At 37.1% G+C, this 26,260-nt stretch overlaps 1 protein-coding gene across 1 annotated transcript in view; it reads left to right on the top strand.

Annotated features, from left to right (window-relative positions):
- Positions 1 to 5,650: 5,650 nt before the first annotated feature.
- Positions 5,651 to 26,260, top strand: part of LOC129753776 (A disintegrin and metalloproteinase with thrombospondin motifs 7-like) — a 49,623-nt gene continuing 29,013 nt past the window's right edge. Inside the window, exons 1-2 of the mRNA XM_055749623.1 lie at positions 5,651 to 7,056; positions 15,054 to 15,393. Of these exons, the coding sequence (XP_055605598.1) occupies positions 6,918 to 7,056; positions 15,054 to 15,393 (479 nt within the window). The 5' untranslated portion in view covers positions 5,651 to 6,917. The remainder of the gene's footprint in view (positions 7,057 to 15,053; positions 15,394 to 26,260) is intronic.

Raw genomic sequence — 26,260 nt, forward strand, 5'->3', positions numbered from 1 at the left:
CGAATGGCCATAAGTAGTACCTTTTTCACTGAACGACCACGTTGTGATAGACAGCCGGATATCATCAACAATAGATCCTGGCGAGGCGCAAAAATTGAGTCACACCACTATAGTGACGATGAAGATGAGTCCAAAACTCTCCGTATTGAACAAAATACCAAACCAACGCCAGCTTCGGTAAAATAACTCAACCGACTCAAGCAACCTGAGGTAGCGACAGCGTTGCGGAGAACGTCGCCAGGCATGTGGGACGAATTCGACGGAATGAATGGTTTAAGGAAGAGTGTAGGAGGATGTTGGAAGAGAACATCGCGCGGGCGGCAGTAGTGCAAAGAAGCACCCGTCGAAACGTAGAAAATCATCGACGGCTGAAGATGCAGTGAGCCCGTATTATCTAGTAGAAGGAGCTATTTAGAGGAGCTGAAGCATCTGCATTGTTCCCAATAAACACGAAAATTCTATTAGAAACTCAACGCATCCCGCAAAGGTTTCACGCCGCATACCGAAATGAGCTGGGATAAGGACGGAGGCATCCTCACGGACAATCTTGAGGTGATCAAAAGGTGAAAGCAGAATTTCGATGAACACCTGAACGTCACACATGCAGGCAGAAGACCAAGACGGTGGGGGACGGAACATCAGCGTTGCAATGGCGAAAAAAAGCACTCCCAACGTTAAGTGTCTCTTATTCCATTTTTTATTTACATAGTATTCCGTCTTACGACATAACTTGACGAACATAATTCCTAAAATTCACTCGGTCCATGGCAACCGTTCTCCAATTTCTCGGGCACCCCACGTTCGCCAGATCACGCTCCACTTGGTCTAACCACCTCGCTCGTTGCGCCCCCGCTCGTCTTGTTCCTACCGGATTCGTAGCGAACACCTGTTTTGCAGGACAGTCGTCCGGCATTCTCGCAACATGTCCTGCCCAGCGTATCCGGCCAGCCTTCACCACCTTCTGGATACTGGGTTCGCCGTAGAGTCGCGCGAGCTCGTGGTTCATCCTTCGCCTCCACACTCTATTTTCCTGTACGCCGCCAAAGATGGTTCTTAACACTCGTCGCTCGAATACTCCGAGTGTACGCAAGTCCTCCTCGAGCAATATCCAAGTCTTATGCCCGTAGAGAACAACCGGTCTAATGAGCGTCATATACAGGTTACACTTCGTGCGAGGACTAAGTCTTCTCGACCGCAGTTGCTTGTGGAGTCCATAGTAGGCACGACTTCGCCTCCGGATCTCACGGCTGGTGTCATTGTCTGCGGTAACCAGTGCGCTGAGATAGACAAAGTCTTCGACTATCTCCAGCTCGTCGCCGTCGATCGTGACCTTGTTACTACTGGACAAGCGGGTTCGGTAGGTCTCGGATCCGCAGGTCAGCATGTACTTCGTCTTGGACGTATTAATCATCAACCCAATCCTTCCTGCTTCGCGTTTCAGTTTGCGGTAGATGTCTTCCACCGCCGCAGATGATCTGCCGACTATATCAATGTCATCGGCAAAGCAGATAAGTTGACTGGATCAGTTGAAAATCGTGCCCCGCATTTCGCCCACCGCTCGTCGAATAACACCTTCTAGCGCCACGTTGAACATCATGCAGGATAGACCATCACCTTGTCGAAGCCCCCTGCGCGATTCGAATGAACTTGACAATTCACACATGGGGGGGGGGGGGGGGTGAAAGGCTTATGAATATTAATCCGCAAGTAAAATATGTCAACCATTATCTTACGTTTAGTCAATTAGAAATAAATCCTTCTTTATTAAATTCGGACACGAGTCACTTTTACCCGATTAGCAGTTCCTTGATAAGATTCGATCTGTCCATGACCGCTGACATCCGTGGAATACCAGATCACGTCCGACCCAACATCATTTCTTCAAAAGTACGTGAAATACATCCTATAAAAATGTTCTTTACTGATGGTTCTAGAATCGACGGCGCGACTGGTTTCGCAGTGTACAATGAGCGCTTTGAGGCTTCGTTCAAGCTTCGAGAGCCATGCTCCGTTTACGTTGCCGAACTAGCCGCAATTTATTGTACCTTGGAACACATTCGCACACTGCCCATAGACCACTATTTCATTTATTCGGATAGCCTCAGTTCCGTTGAGGCGATTCGATTGATGATACTGATGAAGTGCTCTTCCCATTTTTTGTTGGAAATTTCAGGGATATTGAGCGTTCTGAGCGAAAATTCGTATAGGATTACCTCAGCTTGGATCCCATCTCATATTGTCTTATTCAAGGCAATGAGAATGGTAACTCATTGGCTAAGGTGGGTGCGTTACAAGGTGAAATCTTTGAGAGGATAATAACTTACAATGAATATTTTTCGATACTTCGCACTTTAGCGATTAACGCTTGGCAGTCTAGCTGGGATAATGGCACACTGGGACGTTGGCTCCATACGATTATCCCTAAGGTTCCGACGAAGGCATGGTTTAAGCATTTTAACATGAGTCGCTATTCCATTCGCGAGGTTTCTCGGCTCATGTCAAATCACTACCGGCTTGACGCGCATTTGTTTCGTAAACATTTAGCTGCAACAATGTTCACATTTGTGGGGATGGCTACCACGGCATTGATCATGTGTGGACGTGTGAATGGTTTGATCGATCGAGGGCTTGGCTAGTGGATTGATCTTGAATATTTCTACCCTATTTACAAATTTCTTAAAATGTCTGACTTGGTCGTCTAGTCCTCCTACCTTAGTAGCTTCCCCCCTGAATCTGTAATCTATTAATGTTTTCTTTGTTTAATTGATAGAGCAACCTTCCATCCGATGGGATGGAACGCAGATGGAAAACCGTTTTATAGTGAACTCTACACGTCCCCCTTTCCTCTGCCAAATTAGAATCAAAACTAACAGTTGAGTCGCCGCGACTATTACGGCTTCCCCCTCTACTGAAATAGATTAATAAGTTATCCACTCGGCAAAATGAAACTTTATAAGTAAAATGCCTTAATAAACAAACATATCATAAAAAAAAAGTTGACCAATTGAATACACACCGGTTGATGGTCCGGATCTGGGGCACAGAACAGCTACCGGAAGAGTGGATACAGGGGGTAATATCCCACATCTACAAGAAGGGCGACCGTGGACTGTGAGAACATCCGAGCGATCACTGTTCTCAATGCCGCCCATAACGTGCTATACCGAATTCTACTCCGTCGCTTAACGCAACAAGCAAACCGATTCCCTACGCACCTTGTATCCATCGATTTCAAAACCGCATACGACACGATCGACCGTGACGAACTATGGAAAATCATGAAAGAGAACAGCTTTTCCGGGAAGTTGACCAGACTGATAAAGGGGGATGAATGGAACGCTGTGCTATGTGTGGATTTCGGGTGAATTGTCGAGTTCACGAAATTTCAACAAATTCATTCAACTTATTTCCTTGGCCGACGACGACTCACGACGCCCACGTGAGAAATGTAACCTGTACATAACGCTCATTAGACCGGTTGTTCTCTACGGGCACGAGACATGATTATTGATAGAGGAAGACTTGCGTGAAGTTAGAGTACTTGAACGACGTGTGTTAAGAACCATCTATAGCGGCGTGCATAAGAATGGAGTGTGTAGGCGAAGGATGAACCACGAGCCCGCACGACTCTACGGCGAACCCAGTATCCAGAAGGTGGTGAAGGCCGGACGGATACGCTGGGCAGGACATGTTACGAGAATGCCGGACGACTGTCCTACAAAACAGGTGTTCGCTACGAATCTGTTAGGAACGAAACGACCAAGGAGCGCAACGAGCGAGGTGGTTTGTAACTAGTGCGTTGACTTACCGGTTAGTGAAGTGAGAATCGTAGTTTTAAATTTCGTAGCAAACTGAAATGTTCAAGGAGACGCTTTGGCGCGTGAAGGAGGAGTACCGCTCGAAGATACCAAACACGATAACAAGCAGCGAGAATAGGTCAACGCAGCGCTAGCCGACACCAGGTGGAGCTGGAGGACACGTTACAGTAACGCTAATGCCCCAAAAAGTAACCGTAACGGGACATGATGGGAGGAATTCTGCCCCACGTTGGGCGCCAGAGTGTAACCATGGGCTGATCTACTGCTCAGTGGAGCAAGAACCCCCCTTTCAAGCCTCAGAGTCGGCACTCGTAAAGGAATTTCGCGTATTCGAGGAAACACTTTGAGTTGATCCGGAAAACTCCCACTTTATTTTCCTAAACATAATAACACAATAACTTGGGGTTACAACACTGACGCTCGGTAGGATTGGGATCGAGGGTGAATGTCCCAACAATGATTCGCCGAAAAAGGTCGATTGGGTCCTACCTTGCTTGCAGCTTGGGGTGATTTCCGTGACGGGAGTGTCGGAAGATGGCGGCTCGACTTCCTTAGTGGTGACTCTCGGGGTTATCGGCGGCTAAGCTCCGATGCGTGTCGGGATATTGACGATGGATTGTTGTGGCCGTCCAAACCTCCTCAATTTGGCACTCGGGAGCTGCACACGGAACCAGGGGTCGGCAGTGTGGAGTTAACGAAAGGGGCCACTTCACAGCTTCGACAGTAGACGGGTAAGCCGGCTGAACCTTCAGCTAATAATTTCGGGGTCTTTCGGAACATGATGGGATACGGAAGTAATTAGTTGTTTGTCTGGTACGGGGTTCAAAATGGCGGTTACCTGGATTATGGTCTTTACAAGACAACTCGTGTGTTTGTAGGTTGCTGGTTGACGTCTCGAACATGTAAGCTTGTTTCATGAGCCAGGCTATTGACCGCGTACTCAGATCATAGGGATTTTTGTCCATCCTTGAATTCCTCCCATCATATCCCGTTACGGTTACGTTTTGGTGCATTAGCGTTACTGTAACGTGTCCTCCAGCTCCACCTGGTGTCGGCTAGCGCTGCGTTGACCTATTCTCGCTGCTTGTTATCGTGTTCGGAATCTTCGAGCGGTCCTCCTCCTTCACGCGCCAAAGCGCCTCCTTGAACATTTCAGTTTGCTACGAAATTTAAAACTACGATTCTCACTTCACTAACCGGTAAGTCAACGCACTGGTTACAGGTTATACCAAGTGGAACGTGATCTGAGGAATGTGGGATTTCCGAGAAATTGGAGAACGGTTGCCAACGGTGAGAACGGTGAATTTTACGAATTATTTTTATCAGGTTATGTCGTGAAAAGGAAAATCATATAAATATATAAAATTCCATTAAAACGTGCATTTTTCATTATCAAAAATATTAATAATAGGTGATGGAATCGCTGCCGAGTTTGAGAGACGGTTGAACATGAGTGCAAGTGGGATGCTGCTAAATTTTCACCCAACTTTTGATAGATCTTACGGGTTTTTCCTAAGGAGTAAAAGAATTACATATCGCTTCCATTGCCCTTAGCTGCCTTTTAGTTGGGTAGGAACTTATAAGGTCGTGCAGTAAAATATTAGATTTTCTCATTCTTAGGCTGTTTTCATTCTGAAACATCTAAAGGCTGGCAACACTTCCGGAGCTGATCGAGTTCGCATCCGAGTCCCTTCTCAGCAGCTCGATGTCAACCCGCTCAGAAACAGGCCGGCGACCGGACCAGAAGCGATCGCGATCTCGCGCCGTCCACCTTCAGTCAGTCTACCGGAGCGAGCGGTGCGAGTCGAACGCAAATTTTTCGGGATTGTGCGCGCGCGTACCAATAACCGTGACAGATCGTGCTTGAGACCGGGAACCGGGACCGGGAGTGTATTTATCATACATTTATTTCTGCCACGGCACCGGACTTCGTTGGCGGATTATCTCGGAGGAGCGAAATTGGGAGTTTGTTTTCTTATTTTGTGATTCGTTCCAGTAAAAATATAAGCGCCGGAAACAAACCTGGAACAGACATATTCTAATCGATCAAAAGCAGCGTGGAGTGTGTACGCACGACAGGCGAGAAGAACTCTGTTGTTGGTTTTGTTTTGGTGATTTATTGCGCGATCACCCGGTGACACCAGATATCTCGAATCCGTGTGAATGGGAAGGAGATGATCTGTTGTAGTATGAAGATCGTAAATCGATCACCGCAGATGAATCAAAGCAGGAAAAGATGAACAGGTCAATCGATAATGGTTAGTGGGTTCTCCTGAGAATGGCTCCAACTGTGTACTCGCCTTTGGGGGAGTGAGTGATCTTATCGCATCGGACTGCGATCTTCGGAAAAAATAAATTTAAATTTTGGACTCCGAGCGTTTCAACGGGAAACGCGGAGAAACCAATTGGGACAGGAAATCGTTCATCATTATCTTCCCGAGAAGTGAGATAGAGCAAAGAGAAAAAAAATAAAACAAGATCGGTGCTAGGCCGTCGAAGGTGTCATGCCGAGGCGTTTTGTGTTCTGTTTGCCTCCTCTGAAACGCCACAAATAAGGCTTAAAGATAGTGCGAGCTCAGAAACACGATACCTCCTTATAAGTGAGTCAGTGTCTTAGATGGAAACAAAACAAGAAAAAAAAAGTGCCTTAGTGCGTACCGGGTTTCGCAAATCGTCAGTGGTTCCAAGTGATATTCGGAAAGATCAGGCGTAAAGGAGCATATCTACCAACTAGTCGCGATCAGTAGGATCGATGATTATAAGTTCGAAGTAAACGTGGAGCTGCCCAAAAATACGAAAAGCAATCAGAAGAGGGCCAGCCAGCAAAAAAAAGTGCTAATTTAGTGGCTAAAGATCAAACATTGGGTTTTGAAAGCGTGTTTGCCATTTATTGGGTCTACCAAGAAGAAGAAATATTTGCCACTTTTTTACGCTCCACCACAGTTCGAACGTGCTACTGAATTCGTTGCCCGTTTTTTACGCGAGGCCATATTTTTGCGACCGATTGCGATTTAGGGAAGTGGAAATTGTCCTTCTTGGAAGTTGGGGCTTTTTTGGGGCAGGGATCCCTTGAGCCAACTAAGAAAAAAAAGGAAGAAAATGATGAAGTATGCTTCTGGAGCAGTCGGCAGCGGAGTTTGGCGGCAGCAGCTGTTATGGTGGATGCTGAGGCTGAATCTGATCTTTGGGTTGTTTCTGACTTGCTCGATGGTTGCGCAAGCAGAATCAAAATTGCAAGGTTGGTGCCGTGGGTTTTTTGTTTATCACGATGATTTATGATCTGATTGCGATAGTGTTATTAGGAATTTGGGAAGAAAAACCTACAGCAAAAACTGGTGTCTTGTTGCCTAATTATTGTGTTTTTTTTAACAAACAAAGTTAACAGTAGGTTTTTGGTGATGAACAAAATCATATGTTTTTTAGTGAATCGATTGTCCTTACGTATTTGTTACTTTTATGGAAGAGAAACAACCAACTAAAATGTGATAATTAACACTTGAACGCCTAACATCTTCTCTACTTTTAGGAAGGTCAAAGTTCTGTTGTAAACAGCTACATTTTGAATCTTTGCTGTATTTGTGAAAAAAGTGTTGAGTTATGTACATTATAACTTTTGCTTGACCCATAGTCAACCTCTTTGAACACATTTTGAACAGTGTTCCGAAAATTGGAAACACCTATGATATTTTCAACCAATTCTTAAAAACAACACTGTTCCTTGTTGGCAAATCGTAATGCATGTATCTGACAGAAAAAGAAGTTTGTAATGTGTTGGCCTATTTATGATTGCCAGATTGCCCGGTTTTATTCGGGTTTGCCCGGATATTTAATACAAAATTGTGGAACAGTCTGGTCCGGTATGTTGCCCGGATTTCATTGAAAAATGCCCAGCTTTATTACCTTTATAAAAATAAATAAAGTGTATTTTAATTTTTTTTTTGTTTATGCTTCCACGAAATTTTATGAGCAAGTTTTATAAAAATAATCATGATAGGTTTTTTAGAAGCATTAAATATGATTTAAAATCTGTCGATGAGTTTTGATGTAAAAAAAATTTTTTCTATTGATTCTTGTTGAGAAATTGTTGACTTATGTTGACACTAATCCGCTCTTTATTGTCAATATGGCACTACTGGAAGTTTGGCGTCTTGATATTTTATCTCTTTTGATTCAAAACCGATTTGTACGTAATTTATAGTATTGGAAACCTTCTGATGCAAGGCCATGCAAAGGAGGGGTGGGTGGGTTTAAGGAGTTAAACATCCCCCACCCCTCCCCTTGGAGATTTTTCCAAGTAAAATATGCAACGTAGCTAAAGAAAATTACTATATCTACGTTTTAACAAGCAAGTTGAAAATTTGTCTCGCCTTCGGCGAAATTTCATCTAAAATCATTCTAGGCATAAGCCTTTTCCTTTCACGACACTATGTGACGTTCACGAATTGAAACTAATTTTTAATTTTAAATTTCGATATGCGATTCAATTAACCTTTTGTGTTGAAAATCGACACTTGACATTCAAAAACCCAACCTCGTCTTAAGAATGGGTTTTTATTAAGCAGTGTAACTAAACTAAAGTTAAGAAGTTGAAACCAACAATTTCTTCAAAATTAGATCACACACCAACAAGTTGAAAATCATGTAACAGATGTTTAATACTAACGATCATCATCAGAATAAGCAAAACAAAATTTTAAAACCTTTCATCTTATCATGATTACTAAAAATTTGGATCTACAAAATTCGTTTTTGCCTTTACAAAGAATATGCTAATATGAAATATTCTTAAAAAAATCAATTTCCGTTTCAATTTTATTTTTGTTTTTTGGTTTTTTTTCTAATGCTCAACAATTGAAACAATTCAAAGCAAATTTTGACTAATTCAGGTGCACTGAATCTAAATATGCGTTTTTCTATCTGCTTATATTATTAAAATAACTTTTGCCAATAAGTTGGAATTATTGAAGAAATTTCTGCTCTTTTTTGAAAAAAAAATTAAATAAGAAACATTAGATTTTCAAATAAAAGTTTGAAATCAGCAATCATTTTTACTCAAGACTTTTAAATTTTGTAATATTTAGTTCTGCAAAAAAAGTTTTAGAAGTTTTTTATTTGTTAACTTTTCCCACATTTAACGAATGTTTAAAAAAAATTTAACCAAATTGAATTTAAGAAAATTTAAAAGCACAAATCTAATCGTTTTGCAGGTTTCAACAAATAAATCAATTAATTAAGGTTTTCTAAGGTTCTGTTCTCATGTCAGAGATATTTATAATGATATCTTACCAAATTTGTAAAAACTGTAGCATTTTACTTTTTAAGATCATGCAGCACCATCAGCAAAGTATTATTCCTAAATAAAATGAAGATTAATAGAAAAAAATCAGAATTAGATTTTTTTTTAAATGTAGATTTGTTAATTAATCAGTTATCTTACACATTTTGAAATTTATAAACTTCATATCACCAAAACTAAAGGTGATAATTATATACCAAATCAATCATTTAAACATTGACGTATGACGTGGTTTTTGAAGAAAAAACCCTTCTATAATTTAAAAAAACTTTTTTTCCATCTTCATATTATGTTTTAGTTTTCAATTCAGTTCACCGATTTTTAAGGTGCATTTTTTTTATTTTCAAATAAATTTACCAAATTTTAAAGTCAAACTATTTAAATTTTTAGAAATATTTCTAATAAGTTTGTCTTTATTAATCAATTTGGAATATTTGTGCTTCGAAACATAAGCCTTTGAATCTAATTTTTTATGAAAAAAGCATAGTTTCTACCATCTGTTCTTTTCAGGACCCAATATTTCAACTGAAGTGAAAAAATCTTCAGAGCTTGAAATTTTGAACTTATAAATCTGCGCTTGAAAATTTATACACTTTTCATCATTTTTTTTTTTTTCATATTAAAACTTTTTTTTAATTCGATGATGATTTGAAAATTTATTTTTAAAAAGTTCGAGTAATGATTCGAAAAAGCAACTTTTAAGTCAAATTGCGCAAAGTAAACTAAATTTGCTTTGGGCTTACAATATTTAGAAGAAAACTTGGAGTTTTATATTTTTTATCAATTTCTTATTGATCATTCGCGACATGTCAGTATAATTTAACATGATCTATTAGCAATGTTTAAAGTTATTATTTTGTATTTTCTCAAAAATTATCTTTTTTGCCTTCAACTTTGAAAACTGGAAGAATCATATTGTAGAAAATGGTTTCTCACTTTGATCACTGGCACTCTTGAAGTAATATTAAATATATTATTCTTTTTATTAATTTAAATCAACACATTTTGAATCGTCATTTTTTTATACATTCATAATACTACAGTTGATTTCTGCAATCATCCCTTCAATTGAAAATAAAGTAAAGAAATGTGAATTCAGGTAAACAGTGAATTACAATTGAGACCCTTGGAGCCAAAAGGGTTCTCATTTCGAGAAAACACGCTTAAAAGTTGTTGTGCTGGACCATTTTCTCTATATTTTTCGAGAATTTGTATTTTTCTTTCGAATTTAAAAGTATGTAAATAAAATTCTTAAATAAAAAAAAATCATAAAATATAATTTGAAACATGAAAAATTGTTTGGCATCATTAACTCAAAATCGACCATTTTGTCACTTTCTCCCCTTTCGCTCTGTGGGCCTCAATTATAAGCATTTTCGCAACAAATTTTATGGATAATTTTTAACGTGATCTAACTTTTTTTTTTAAATCTGTGTTTTGAAATGTTTATTCCAAATTTAAAAATAAGTCTTCTAAGAATTTATTTTGAAGCAAATTTCTATTTATTTCAGAATAAGGAATATCATTGTAAAAAATGTCTGCTTCCAAACATTCATTACCAAACCACATTTGTCAAATTTTGTCAAAATTAACACGAACATTTTTTGGTAGTTTGAAATAAAATTTTAAATTGACTGATGTGTTCGATAAAAAAAATATTTCAATGGTTTTTATAAATGTTTGAATCGAATAATATTAGAATTGGGGGCAAAATTCCAATTGGGGGTTCCAATTTTTTTGTCAATATTTTAATTCGATGTCTGTGATCAGATATTGGATTTTGTATCCCGTTTATTGTTCTTGAATTTCAGTTTGGATCATCATTTGAACAAAGTTCTGATTCGAATCTTTATTCTTCACTTCAAACTTAAACCAGATGCACTTCCTACATTCGAAACTTATCATTTCGGAATAAAAAAAATTTCAAACCATTTTTTGTATGTGAATTTGAAATTTTTAATTCTTATGCAGAATTGGAACTTAAGAGAGTTTCATGACTCACAATTTCCATTTTGATTCACAGGTAGAGTTTCGAATTGACAACTGAAGGACGAATTCATATTGAAAGGCAAAAATTTAGAATTCACATAAAAGATTTATGATTGAGGGTTTTGAAGCAAATTTTGCTTTTTGGCTCACAAATAGTAGGAATTCTTATCTAGAATTCGGATTCAAACATCGTTTTAAAATTCGAAATTCAAATTCAAAACTCAGGTTTATACACAAGATTAAAATTCGGAATTCAAATTAAAAATTGTTACTGAGATTCAGCTTTATCTTAAGTTTGATGATCAAGATTTAAATATCAATGAAAGATATTCATAAGAGATTCAAATAGAAGGAGATCTGGATTGAAAATTAAATTTAATAAAATTAGTCAGAGCCAAGTTGAATACACAAACCAGAAGAAATAACACATTTGTTTAAAATAAAAATTTTGGTTTAGATTATAGATTTGATGTTTTGGAATATAAAGGATTAAGTTTTAAAAAAAATATTTACAAGATTCTAATTATAAACAATATCATTAATGATGATTTTTTGTTTGTCTCACAACTTAAACTTTATCTTTAAGTGAAAATTCAGCTGGAAATATATTTTATTGGCTTATTTAACATTATTTTTATCGCAATTTGTTCGAATACAGTCTTGAATTTTAATCGATTTTACAAGAGTAGAAAACCAATCTGATTTAAACTGTGAACTTTTTTTTTATCTGTAAATGTAAGATAAATTTTCACCAATGCTCAAAATGGTTATGCTTGTTGATAAAAAGAATTAGCTTATTTCTTTCTAATTTGAGAAAATGCAAAAAGTTTCCTTTAAAAGAGAACCTTCACAATCCCTTTTTTATATTTTCAACTTCTATTCAAGGACTTATTTTCAAAAGTTAGTATTTGAAATAAATACTCAGAAATTATGTTAAATAACAAAACCTAAATAATAATTAAGAGTGAGCATATTATTTTTTAATTACTCTTTATCTGTGCATGACCCAAGAAAAACCGTTGGAGGAAAAAAATTTCACCAAATTGACATTAAATCAAAGGGGAACTTCAAAGTGAATGCATCCATGTCAACATTCAATAACTTGAGCTAAAAATCTTATTTCCTTTAGATACTTCTTATTTCCATTTATGAGAAAACATGATTATTTAAAAACCACCGCTTAAAGGTTCCAAAGAAGGGCAACCATCCTTATGTCACTTTTTTTTTTTATTTATAACAAGTTTATTAAAGGTCTTTAACTTTTATAAAGTTTAAATGTGCCGAGGGTATTCGTTTCACTGGTTAATAGGGAAGGGTCCGTAAAAGTCGCGTCGACTCAACAGTTCAAAAAAAAACTTTAAATAAGGGAAAAGGAAGGGATTCACAGGGGTTATTCTTCGGTATCAGTTTTCCATAAGGGTCCAGTGGTGGTCTGCTGTAGCTTTGGTTTCGATAGCTACGGTTTAGTGATATGTCACATTTGTTAATCATATTTTTTAAAGTATCGCAGCGCTTATGTCATAACACTCCTAGAATTGGTATGAAATTGCCTTGCTGATGAATATCAATTTTTTGCGAAAATATTGCGTTAATATACTCAAAACCCAGTGGAAAGTTGAATTAATGACTTAGAAAATTTGAGAAAGGTTCGAAAAACAGCTCCCTTTTAAAAATCCGAACAAATTTTTGGGTTTCGTATTTTGAAAATCTGATAATGTAAAAATATGTCAAATTACGTCAATTCTTCAAACCTCATTCCAAAATTTACCTGGTGTTACTTTAACAATTTTGATGGTTCGTTGATTAAAAACATACGGTTTTAATATCACTTTTTTTACTTTTTTTGTGGTCATAATCGTAAACAAAATCCAAAAAATATATCCTTGTGTGCAACAGCTTCTTGCTTCAGCTTTTTTGAACACTAAGTGAAATTTTTTCAGAGCATTCCGTAGTTTTTTTCGAAACATGTTTTTCGGATTTTTTCTTAGACCTTGAATAACGGAAACTGCTGAAGCTGAATACACTAATATTGTCTGAGAAAAATATTTGAGTTACATCACGAGGATTCTAGAAACTATAAATTTTGTAAAAATCGGTTACGAAACAGGAGAGATATATTGGTTTAAGTCAGAAGTTTCTAATTCACACTCCACGGACTGTAACGGGTAAAAATTTATGGGACGGATGGGGCAAATCCCTTTAGCCAATTTCTTTTTTGCAAGGTTAACCACTGATGTAATCATCACTCATAAAAGTAGGTTAATAATCTATGCAATTATTAATTTCCGATTTACATGCAATGCCAACTGGTTGTCACTAATGGAACTAACAAAAGGGTGATACAGATTTTCAACACAGAGTGAAAACAAATTGATTAGAAAACTTAGTTTTTTGTGGAAACAATAAAATTTTGACAAAAATAACTGGTAAATCTTGTAAGCAAATCATGTATTCACAAGTTTCAATGCTATGCGCATTAGTAAATATAATTATATATTTCTCCTAATAAAATTTAATTTCGATATTTTCAAATAAAACAAATGCGAAGCTATTTTGGAAGAGATGGATTTGGTGGAAACATGCCGAACTCAGAGGGGTGAAAGAAGCGCTTAATGAGATGTCGAGGATTCCCGGGCTGCATAATTACTTACGATCATTTAAACAAAACAGTAGAAAAATGTATATCTACTGATTATTTTCATAAAAATTAAAACAACGTAACAGTGAAGAACAATGTATGAAATATTTGTACGTTTATTAGCTATTTTACAAAAAATATTAATAATAAATGTAAAACACTGAGTTACATACGGTTCGCAAAAGGCTAGTTTGAAATGCCTGTTTTTGACTGTGTTGCTGGTTCTGGCAGCAAAGATTTTTTTAATTCCGTAGAAAAACAAAACATCCTTTGCCAACGCAATCCCTTATTAGGTCCGTCCGTTCCATCATATTCTTTATCAGTTGGTTTCCGAATGAGTTTGAGGTAGCTATTTTTTTATCCTGAAACTCGACACGTATCTAAAAATAATTTTATATTTGCTAAAAATAAATAAAAGTATTACGAGCTAAGAAATCATCATCTCAGAGCTGCTTCAAAAAAAAAAATCCAACCAAATCGCTTCATATCGAGAAATGTTGCTGTTTAATAGCGGCACTTTAAACATTCTTTCTACGGTAATATTTTCCAAGCCGCTCACTGCTAGTTGACTCTTACAAAAAAAATTGACTCTAAAAATCCCAATTGACTAAATATTTTATTTAACTGCTCAATTCTCAAAAATTACCATGTGTTTTGGAATACTACTGCTTGTTTTGACACTTGAGTCCCTAACATCATCATTTTGATCGCAGGGCCCCCTGAGAACCGTTTTGAATCGAAAATCGCTAATATACTTTTCGTATTTTTCAAAAACATTGCAAACGAGATGGATAGTTTATAAATCTGTGACAGTACAGCTGGAATCTTCTTCTTCATTCCATTTTCCAATTGATCTTGATAAGAACACAAACATTTTCCAATAATAGCTCATCAAATACCTTCGAACTGCATCCCGAAAGGTGAAAAACAAATGCGGCATTGTTTGTGACATTTTTATGGCCATTCCAATCAGCAATAACAAACCGTTCTAGCTAGCAAGGTTTCGATGTCTCCCCCACATCACGTGACCAAATGCATTGTATTTCACATGCTGGTGCGATACCGGACGATGATGATGATGATGGCCATAACGGGATGCATTTTAGCGAGAGGCTTTGCGAGTCGTTTTTTCACTAAATGTTTGCAGAAATATGTGTATGACAATTATAACCGGAAGTTAAATAGTCAGTAGATTGAAGAAATATTATACATTTTATCAATTGTTTGTGATGATTATGTAGTTTATATGCTAAAATAAACGGCAAAGTTTCATTGACCAGTGAAACTAATGCAATTCTTGTCTCATCCACAGGTCTCTACACACATCACCTGGAAGACTCGGCCCAGTTGGTGGTTCCACGGAAAGTGAATCACCGAGGCGAGTTTCTATCGCATCGATTAGTACATCATCATCATCAACAACAACAACAGCATCTAGATCGCCAGAGGCCTAATGATGGGCAGCATAGTTTAGATTACGATTCCCAGCAGGACTGGGATCAGAATAGGATAGTTGAAGATCTAGACAACATCTACGGCCGTAGAGTTAAACGATCAGCAAGTGCAGACAATGCTGGAGAAGAATTGGCAGATCCCAAGAAACTACACTACCATGTGGATGTTGGGGATCAAACGTTGCATCTGGAACTAGAGTAAGTATTAAGAAGTTTGGGGTTCTTGGTGAAACAATCTTGATTCAACAGCTTAAAGCGAACAATATTTCTTGAAAGCAACGTTTTCCAATTGCAACAAAATTATAAAAGAGGCACAGTCGTTAAACGAATGTTCATGGTAGCACCTTATAAATAGAATTCTGAATGTTAACACCTAATGTAGCGTACAACATGAAAGATTGATAAATACTTGTTTTTCTCGGGCGCAAAACTCTTACCCTCGACTTCCTGTATTCCCTTCTCGGACAGAACCCGATCATACCTTTTGCAGTGAAACACGATCGATCCCTGAGAAGTACAATCCGATCGAATTGATTCGAATCGTCGTCGGGCGATTGGTCGCCGTCGCTTGAGCACAAGCCCTTTTCTGTAAAACCATACTCCAACATGCCGGCCCTCAATTCACAACACCCCAGTCAGTGACCAGCCCCCACAAAACAGTCGAACACAATCACGAGGCACAGAACGAATAGACGAAGACGTCGACGGCGACTACCTTTAAGAGTCGCGGCAGGTCGTCGCCGGAATATAAGAAAAAAGAGCGACAAGCAACTGCTGGCGCTAAGAGTTGAACCCGTCGGTCATCTCACGCGCCTCGTCCGCCCCTTCAGCTTTTACTGCTGCTTCTGCTGCTGCTTTCATATTGCTCCCACCCTTCTGGCAGATATTGACGCCTCCCCACGACTCCCCAGTGAGCTGAGGAGCACGAACCGAGCACCAATCGTTGGCCACCGACTGATCTGTCGTTGGTTAGGGTGGGTTCAAACATTGAGTATTTTCTTTGGCATTGATTCCGTCGCGATAATTTTGAAAATTGGCAAAAAACATATGATTGAAATATAAACCTACGCGATTATTTCACATCCTATAACGTAATTTTCAAAATAGTTGAAAAGAGAAACGTTCAAAACTTTATGAATTAGAGGTTAACTATCGTATATTTCTGATACTACAGTTTCTGTGCATGGTAGAAATAGGTATTTTTATTTATTTTACAATCTTTATGGCACTCGCGAATTTACTTATGTATATCAACATTGCAGTTGGCAAACAGTTATTGAACAACTTACATGGCACTACTGCGTTTGATATATTCTCGGGCACGAACTAGCGGACATCGGTTCAGAAGGCAACTGACTGGCCAACTGAGCTTTATCACAAGCTGATTTAAATTCAAAATGCCTGATTTTGATAGTCTTAGCTATCATAGGTTCAACTTATAAGAGTTTATCGAATTAGCTATGATCAAAAATCAATTCTACAGTAACTGTAAAAAATACACCAACTCGATATAAAGATTATTGCGGGCTCTTCAAATTACTGAATTCCTGAATCAGAGAAGATGTCAGCACCAACGCGTGAAAAGGGTTATTATTTTATTTACAAAGTATTCCGTCTCACGACATAACTTGACGAATATAATTCCTAAAATTCACTCGGTTCAAAGCAACCGTTCTCCAATTTCTCGGGCACCCCACGTTCGCCAGATCACGCTCCACTTGGTCTAACCACCTCGCTCGTTGCGCCCCCGCTCGTCTTGTTCCTACCGGATTCGTAGCGAACACCTGTTTTGCAGGACAGTCGTCCGGCATTCTCGCAACATGTCCTGCCCAGCGTATCCGGCCAGCTTTCACCACCTTCTGGATACTGGGTTCGCCGTAGAATCGCGCGAGCTCGTGGTTCATCCTTCGCCTCCACACTCCGTTCTCCTGTACGCCGTCAAAGATGGTTCTTAACACTCGTCGCTCGAATACTCCGAGTGTACGCAGGTCCTCCTCGAGCAATATCCATATCTCATGCCCGTAGAGAACATCCATCCACAACATCCATGTCGTATACAGGTTACACTTCGTGCGAGGGCTAAGTCTTCTCGACCGCAGTTGCTTGTGGAGTCCATAGTAGACACGACTTCCGCTGATAATTCGCCTCCGGATCTCACGGCTGGTGTCATTGTCTGCGGTCACCAACCAATATCAATGTCATCGGCAAAGCAGATAAGTTGACTGGATCTGTTGAAAATTGTGCCCCGCATTTCGCCCACCGCTCGTAGAATAACACCTTCTAACGCCACGTTGAACATCATGCAGGATAGACCATCACCTTGTCGAAGCCCCCTGCGCGATTCGAATGAACTCGACAATTCACCCGAAATCCGCACACAGCACTGCGTTCCATCCATCGTCGCCTTGATCAGTCTGATCAGCTTCCCGGAAAAGCCGTTCTCGTCCATGATTTTCCATAGCTCGTTACGGTCGATCGTGTCGTATGCGGCTTTGAAGTCGACGAATAGATGGTGCGTAGGGACCTGGTGTTCACGGCATTTTTGGAGGATTTGCCGTAATGTGAATATCTGGTCCGTCGTAGACCGTTCCTCCATGAAGCCGGCCTGATGACTTCCCACGAATCTGTTTGCTTGTGGCGTTAGGCGGCGGAGAAGGATTCGGGACAACGCTTTGTAGGCGGCATTGAGGACAGTGATCGCTCGATAGTTCTCACAGTCCAATTTGTCGCCCTTCTTGTAGATGGGGCATATTACCCCCTCCTTCCACTCCTCCGGTAGCTGTTCTATGTCCCAGATTGGACTATCAACCGGTGTAGGCAATCGGCCAACCTGTCCGGGCCCATTTTGAGGAGTTCAGCTGCGATGCCATCCTTCCCAGCCGACTTGTTTCTATTCAGCTGGCGAATGGCTTCCTTAACTTCACTCATCGTTGGGAGTGGCTCCTCTTCGTCGTTGGCTACGCCGGCGATGTACCTTCCCCCACCGTCTTGATCTCCTGCATGTGCGCCGTTCAGGTGTTCATCGAAGTGCTGCTTCCACCTTTTGATCACCTCACGATTGTCCGTCAGGATACCCCCGTCCTTATCCCGGCACATTTCGGCTTGCGGCACGAAGCCTTTGCGGGATGCGTTGAGTTTCTGATAGAACTTTCGTGTTTCTTGGGAACGATGCAGCTGCTCCAGCTCCTCGAGCTCCTCCTCCTCCAGGCGGCGCTTTTTCTCCTGGAAAATTCGGACTCGCTGCGTGAAAAGGGTCTGTTTGTGTTCATTTATGACGTTGCGAGAAAATTGCGTTTGAAAATTTTGCAATCATTTTTATATCGCATATTAAAATTCACGTAAAATATTTCAAGTTGATATGACCCAAATGATGCTTATTCTTTTTATATGTTTTTATCTTACCGATAAACAGGTTTTATGATGTAAAAATGGCCTGCGTCTGCTTATTAAACCTTGCTGGATTATGAATTTTGTCCAAAAGGTTTATGCACCCTTTGCTTAGTACTATGTCTTTCATATGTGTGAGTGAGATAAAAAAATTAAATTTCGCTTATTTATTGACAAACGCTTATGACACATTCCACCGTGACGTGAATCGCTTTTCCGGACTTTTCTGCACTGTTATCATTCTAGAAGTCAACCAATTTTCTTGAAAATGAAAAAAATTGTAGCAAACGATCGCAAATTGAATTTCCTTGAAAATGAATATAATTTGGTCATTGTAAAATTTAAGTTGTTTTTGTTGTGATTGATTACTTTTGTGACGTGAATTCACGCTAGATTTAACCATTTTGGACTTTAGTACATACAACTTTGATTTTCTGTTCTCTCCTGGATCCATTGCTCAAATTCCGTTACAAATTCAATGGAAAATGATAAACTTATAATGGTTTTTTGGTGATAAGAAGAACTTATACAGACCCCGTTCCTTTTGGTAACATTCGATTTTGGCAACATTTCATTTTGGAAACAACCGAGTTTGGCACATGTGCCAAAAGATTTTTTCAGTTTTTTGGAACGACATTGCTTTAAAGTTTTGGTTATAACAAGACCAATATAATTTTGACAAATATCATAAATACGTTTTCACCAGTGTTCGGCACAAAAGCGCTAATCCACTATCCATCAATAAATCCGCGAACTTTAGGTTACTGGTAAAATTTAACCGGTAAATTGTTATTGAGCTAGCGAATTAAAAAGGTCCCCTATATTTTGGATCCGATTATTGAAAACCGCTATATCCTATATTTCTTAATGCTTGGATAGTTGTACACGTTAAGTCATTTATCAGGCTGAGGAGACACATTGGAATCATTTTGACTTCAACGCTCTAGACGGATCTTTAACTAAAAGCACTTCTTACACTTAGTTCTTCTTACGCAAAAGTAATGAAAGAATTCAATAAAAGTTTCTAACCAATATCAAACTTTTTTTTACGTTCTATATTCAGCTTATTTTTATATATGATTAAAATATTCACTTCCGAAAAAAAAAAAAATTTCTACGGATTTCCAATGAGAAAAAAATTACCAGGGAATTTAATTGTTGGTTCATTTAGCCTTTGAATCCAATAACAATTTTGTAAAGATCCACGTTATAAACAAGCAATCAAAGTCACATATTTACTTGAATGAAGGCATTAAAAATTACATACTGGCTGAGAAAGCGAATCAACTGCCAAACTCAAGTGAACTTTATGTACTCATTAATGAACTTGAAAGTTGCAAAAGTGATTAATATGTACGTTATATGTGACTTGTTTTGCCCAATTCCCATGAGGGAACTATATGTACTCAATAACAAACTTGAATGTTGCAAAAGTGATCTATACGTACGTTATACGGGACTTAAGTCACATAAAGGCAAAAAGTGCTCAAAACGGGATTTGGTAAGTCCCAAAAAGCGCATTGATGTGCTTTCAAAATCAAATCACCACTTCGAGTTTTAGTTTCAGTTTGAACAACATCTCGGCGTGGTCTTGTGGTAGCGTGTTCGATCCTCACCACGAAGGTCGAGGTTCGATCCCCAAGCCGGGCAAGTTTTTTTCTCAATAAATAATTTAGTATTTGAGTGACCATTCTAATGCGATATATGTAGGAAATGTATGGAAGGAGCCATTTAGCAATTTGTCGAATTTGGAATCCAGCGCGTGGCATCATGGCGGCACCGGTACAGAACACAGTAAATAATCAAGAGAAGGTGATATGAACCGAAGCCAAGGGTTCAGTTGAGATAGAGAGAGATTTTTTGCTCATTTTTGCGATTTTTTGGTAGCTGAATTAAGAGGCAGCTGAACGTCTGTACTTCATATCAATCATGGGACTGAGTAAGCGTTTTGTACCTGTTTAATGGAACTTTTGGTTGCTTGGGTTAGGAGTGTCAATTTGACACTCCAAGCTAAAATCGTTATTACTCTTTTCATATCTTACCGATTACAACGAACTTTATATCACAAGAAACCTTGTAATGTCAGTAAAATATGTTTGGCACATTATATACAGCTACAGTTATTCAGCAAGAAAGGAAAAAAATCAAAAAAAAACATTCCACAGAAAAAATATTGCAGCTCATGTATTACATACTAAAAATCTATCTAATGCATACAAATGTCTTATGCATAATGAAGTCAAGAAATATTTTTTAATTTTTTTTAATGAAAGGGTCACAAAAAGTTAAAAAAAGTGGTCTGCAAAACCTACCTTTCATTCGATTGCTTGAAAAGACTGTTTGAGGGGTGGTAAAGTTTTTGAAAAAATATTACTACAAAATTTATTCTAATTCTAACATTTTGTTGTTTCTAGATTTTTGATACAACGAAAAATGAATTTACTACAGTTTTTCAAAGTTGACTACTTTACGCGATTTTTTTACAAATAGAAATTTCATCTGTTTTTGTGGTCCACTGTGATATTGTACCCGGATTTTCTGTGCTTTTACTTTGTTTGAACCAATCAAAAGTATATCCATTGAAAAGGAAATTTTAACTACATTCTAATAAGGAAGGGCTAGGTGAGGTAATTATGAACAAAAATACTCATTTTTTTATACTATCCGCTGAAATAAGTATCTTTTTAATTTTAAAATTCTGGAAAGTACCCATATTGGCTATATTCCTATATTGAAGACCCCTCTAAACAGTGCATTGAAGTGAAATTTATTGTATTTTTAAATATGGGTCATTCCATGTCAAGTGTGCACAGCGAAAAAAAAATCTTATGGAAAATTCGTCAAACTTGGCCGAATGACTTTCTGAGGCCTACAACATAAATCCTCAATTTTTGAGATTGATCCGCCCACTCCTCCTTCCAGGACCCTCCCTTCATTTTTCACGATTTTGAAAAATTCCTCATTTTTCAAATACTATATCTCCGGACTGAAAAATCATACCAAAATGACAAAATATGCGTTGTGTAGATTTAATTAAAATCTATCAAATGATGTTATTTATTTTTTGAAATAGTGACGTTTTAAATATCAAAACATAGCTCTAAAAATGAAACGTTAATTTTCGCAGGGAAAGTATATTTTTTTCTTGAATTTTATGATTTCATTGTTTTTTTGAGAAAATTTTACGGAGGAACCAACCAAAATCTCAATATAATATTTCTTGTTTTCGAGATATGAAAGATTTAAGTTTAATAGTCTAACAATTATTTACTCGCAGCACTCAGTGGTTTCACTAGAGTGCAACAATCATCGAAATTTTCAGTCACATCTTCCATGCTTGGACAGATTGTTTGATTTCATGATTAACTAAAGAAAATTTTGAATAACAATTCGAATGAAAGGAAAACAATATTTTTGGTTTATGAAATATTTTTATTCGAAATATAACTATTTCGTTTCTTCTTTTTTTATCGTTCCAACACTGTAAGTTAAATCATCATTAGATTGTCTTTTCTTTTTGCATAGATTGAATAAATTCCATGGAGCTTGAAAATGGTTTCATTCCAATTTTTCCAGCATCTAAAGGGATTGCGGCGTGAAACGAACGAATTCCTTTGATTGCCACAGATGCTTCAAACCTTCCAGTCAATGTTATTCTGATTTGAAAGCATTCAACATAAGCAACATTTTGCGAAACAGGATACAATTTACCGAACTTGTTAGAATGGTTTTTGCAGATAGACTTTAGATTATGAATTTTGATCGCAATTTGAACAAATTCCACTCCCTTGAGGTAAAAAGTCGTGTGTTCTTGAAAAATGAATCCACTGAACATCGCTTATGAAGTTCTTTTCCAATTGAACACGTTGCTTTTGCCATGCTCGGTGTAGTGACCGGATTCTTGTTTGCTACAATCTTAACTTATTCTTTAATCAATTATTATAACCACTCCTGTTCCCTACACTCGGGAAACTGTTCCCGACTGTTTAAAGCTTAACAATAAAATTCACTAAGACAACTCCTTTCTAATGCAGTAACAGAAAGCAACTGGATATTTAAACCACAATCTTCGATTTTAGAAGTTGTATTCATAACTACTAGCAAGTAGCAGCAAGCGAGCAGTTGCGGCAATAATTTCACAATGGTCAGTGAATCAGTTAAAAAAAATTGTTACTCGGTGTCAACAAAAAAAAATCCGCTGCATAAATTAGGGCTACATACAATGATCAAATGCTGTGCGTCAATAGTCAGTATTGTTTGACCAGTATCGCCATAATTCATGTAAGTTTAGTAGGTAATCAACATACGAGCAGATTCTCGACATTTACACATTTTCTGTGAATAAATTTAACAGTTTTATGGAAAAATGAACCAAATCCTCACATTAATTCATCCGCAGCATTCGCTAAGGAATCTCTTGCTTCATGATTTTTTACAGTGAGATAATGAATAAAATTATTATCCAATAGCAAATCGAATGGAAACAAAAAGTGTCATTTTATTTTTTAAGCATCTTATCTTTACAAAAAATTGCTGCTCACTAGAAGGTAACATCATTTGTATGCTGATTTTAAATTTAATTCGTCCAGAAAATCGTGAATGGGATTACCCAAAGTTTAAGGGGATACTGTAACAAAATATTTGATGGACAGTAAAACTTAAATCTTTCATATCTTGAAAACAAGAAATATTATATTGGAATTTTGGTTGGTTCTTACGTAAAATTTTCTCAAAAAACAATGAAATCATAAAATTCAAGAAAAAAATATACTTTCCTTGCGAAAATTAACGTTTCATTTTTAGAGCTATGTTTTGACGTTTAAAACATCACTGTTTCAAAAAATGAATAACATCATTTGATAGATTTTAATTTAATCTACACAACGCATATTTTGTCATTTTGGTATGATTTTTCAGTCCGGAGATATAGTATTTTAAAAATGATGAATTTTTCAAAATCGTGCAAAAATGAAGGGAGGGTCCTGGAACGAGGGGTGGGCGGATTATTCTCAAAAATTGAGGATTTATGTTGTAGGCCTCAGAAAGTCTTTCGGCCAAGTTTGGCGAATTTTCGATAAGATTTTTTTTTTCGCTGTGCACACTTGACATGGAATGACCCATATGCTGTTGAAAAGTAATGTGCTATGTAAAACTATATGTGTGAGGCATCTTTTCATATAATCACAAACCCACAATTCTGAAAAGCTTATAAATTAATGTTTCAGGCTTATTTTCATGATTAGAATGGCTATCATGATTTTAGATAGATTTTACATTTGGAGTGTCAATTAGACACTCTAAGTCGGAAAAAGGAGTTTTTTTTGTTCAGGCTTCCAGGGTTCGTCCATAAAAAAAAGATGCAATATTAAAAATCTTTTGAATTCATTTAGGGTCCCCGAAGAAATTTTTGTTTTTTAAGCTTCTGAAAATAGTGACAAGCATTCAAACTTGCAATAGTGTCAAATTGACCCTCTAATGCGGATAAGGGTTGTAGAACTAAAGCTAGCATATGTATATGCTTCTCATGCATAAGTCTTCTAAAAACTCCGTACAGAAAATTATAAAATAATAATTTTTTAAACCAACCTTTGCTTTAATTGTCAAATAAACTAAAGATAGTAAATATTTCTTAGATTTTACACTATAATTTATGAAAACAATTAAAGCTTAGTTCTTTTAGAAATGGGACAGTTACGAATGCGTGTATCTCAAAAACCATTCGTTTGATCGAAATACTTTCTATGAAGAAAATGAAGGTGATGTTATAATATTTCATGAAAAAAATTGAAAAAAATTATTTATCGTTTTTTGTAAGAGAAATGTCTGATTTTTGCTTGGTATCTCCCTTTGGCCGGCGCACACTTTTTTCACTCATGATATTGATCAGTTTTTCCAACTTATACTTCGTCAAATCTATATTTTAGGTGGCTTCACCCTCCTCCTTCAATTTCTGATACTTTTCGGTCCAATACTTCTCTTTTGAAAGAAGCTGAAAGCAATTTAGTGGATAAAGTTGTTTCGAAATGAACAAATTTGATCATTTATGACCACATTTTTTAGCGTTTTAATGGAATTTCTGCTGGTAAAATCTGACAATAACGGAGTAAAACCATCATGAGATTGAATTTGAAGAAGAATAATCGGTTAATATAAATCGTAGGATGTGAATGGTACATACAAGATAACTCTTTTTAGGCTTAAAAAACGGCAAAAACCAAAGTTTTTTTTTTATTTTTTTTTGTTTTTTTTTTCAGGAGCAGAATATTGGCAAATTATTATAATTTTATACCAAATAACCAGCAAAAACATACTTTAATTACTCGGGACCTTGCCACTAGCAAACATGGTACAGCATTTAAACGCTGGAATTTGTTTAAAATAGGGTATTTCATAAGTTTTGTCGTTCATTAGAAATCATCTGTCCCATAGCCTCGGTACCGGCTTTACAACTTACGAGCTCTGCAACTAGCAAAAATTGTTGTTAGAGGTTAGATTTGAATGACTCATCACAAGGCAACACTTTCAGCTTATCGGAGAAAATTGTTTTGGAAATTTCAGCGATCTATCCTAAGTTTTTCTCTTATTGAAAATTAAAAATGCTGGTATGAGACTAGACTTCCCTGATGACCCTCAACCGTAGTTGCCGATCATGTGCTTCACTCCAATGTTTGATTTGAACTTTGTAGACATTATTGACAGTGTTTGCATACTTATCCACCACACTAACTCAGTAGTTCTTTGAATAATCAACGGTTTTGTCAGCAATCAATTGGATAATGACGGATTTCGAAGGAAACTGTGCAAAATAATTTTTTTCTTTTTTTCTTGCATCGCAAATATCTCTACAACGCGTAAATTTTAAATTTTGAAAAAAATAGGTCGAATAGTACTTTTTACAGGCAACAAAATGCAGTCAAAATTTTGAATATCCGATTACTAGTAAACGAGCTATTAGCAGATGAAAGTGTCCCATTTCTAAAAGAACTAAGCTTTAAAACACCCAATTTGAGAAAAATATATTCGATGTTGTACAAAAAAAAAACAAATGTACTAAATATTTTTATTCATTTAAGCTACTTTAATTATTCATTTTCAAACTATTTAACTGTAGAATGTACAGAGTGTTCAATAAGTTCGGGTACACTTTTTTTTCTCGGTATCGTGGCAAAGCCATGTCTAACAAAAAAAATTGGAATTATACTTTTCTTTGCTTGAACTAACTATTCATAGTTTAGAAAGGTCCAATTGCACTAAGTATCCATTTTTAACCGGCAATTTTTCACCGGAAGTTGTGATACAAAAAAGAAGAAATGATTTTTTTTTTTGGAATAAAAATGAATAAATGCTTTCAAGCAACCAAAAGTTACTTAAGCGTGGAATTTCCAAATTAACAATTGACTAAAAAAACGTGTTTTGAGTCTTCTAGGTGCCCATATTACGTAAAAGTTACCTAGGAACTTTCAGCGCCTTTTGAAAGGTGAAAAATTTTATAACGAAACTTCTAAGTGCTTTTCATGGAACTTGTCCGCAATATTCTCATGAAATGAACCATGCGCCTGCTAAGGATTTTCCAATGAAACATTTAAAGCGCGTCAAGTACCTTCAAGAGACTTTGAAGGGATTGCTCAAAAGTATCTGTCAATTTTCTGTCAAATTATTATTTCAATGATTAATAACA

The sequence above is a fragment of the Uranotaenia lowii genome, chromosome 3 (genome assembly GCF_029784155.1).
Source record: "Uranotaenia lowii strain MFRU-FL chromosome 3, ASM2978415v1, whole genome shotgun sequence".
Lineage (NCBI taxonomy): Eukaryota > Metazoa > Arthropoda > Insecta > Diptera > Culicidae > Uranotaenia > Uranotaenia lowii.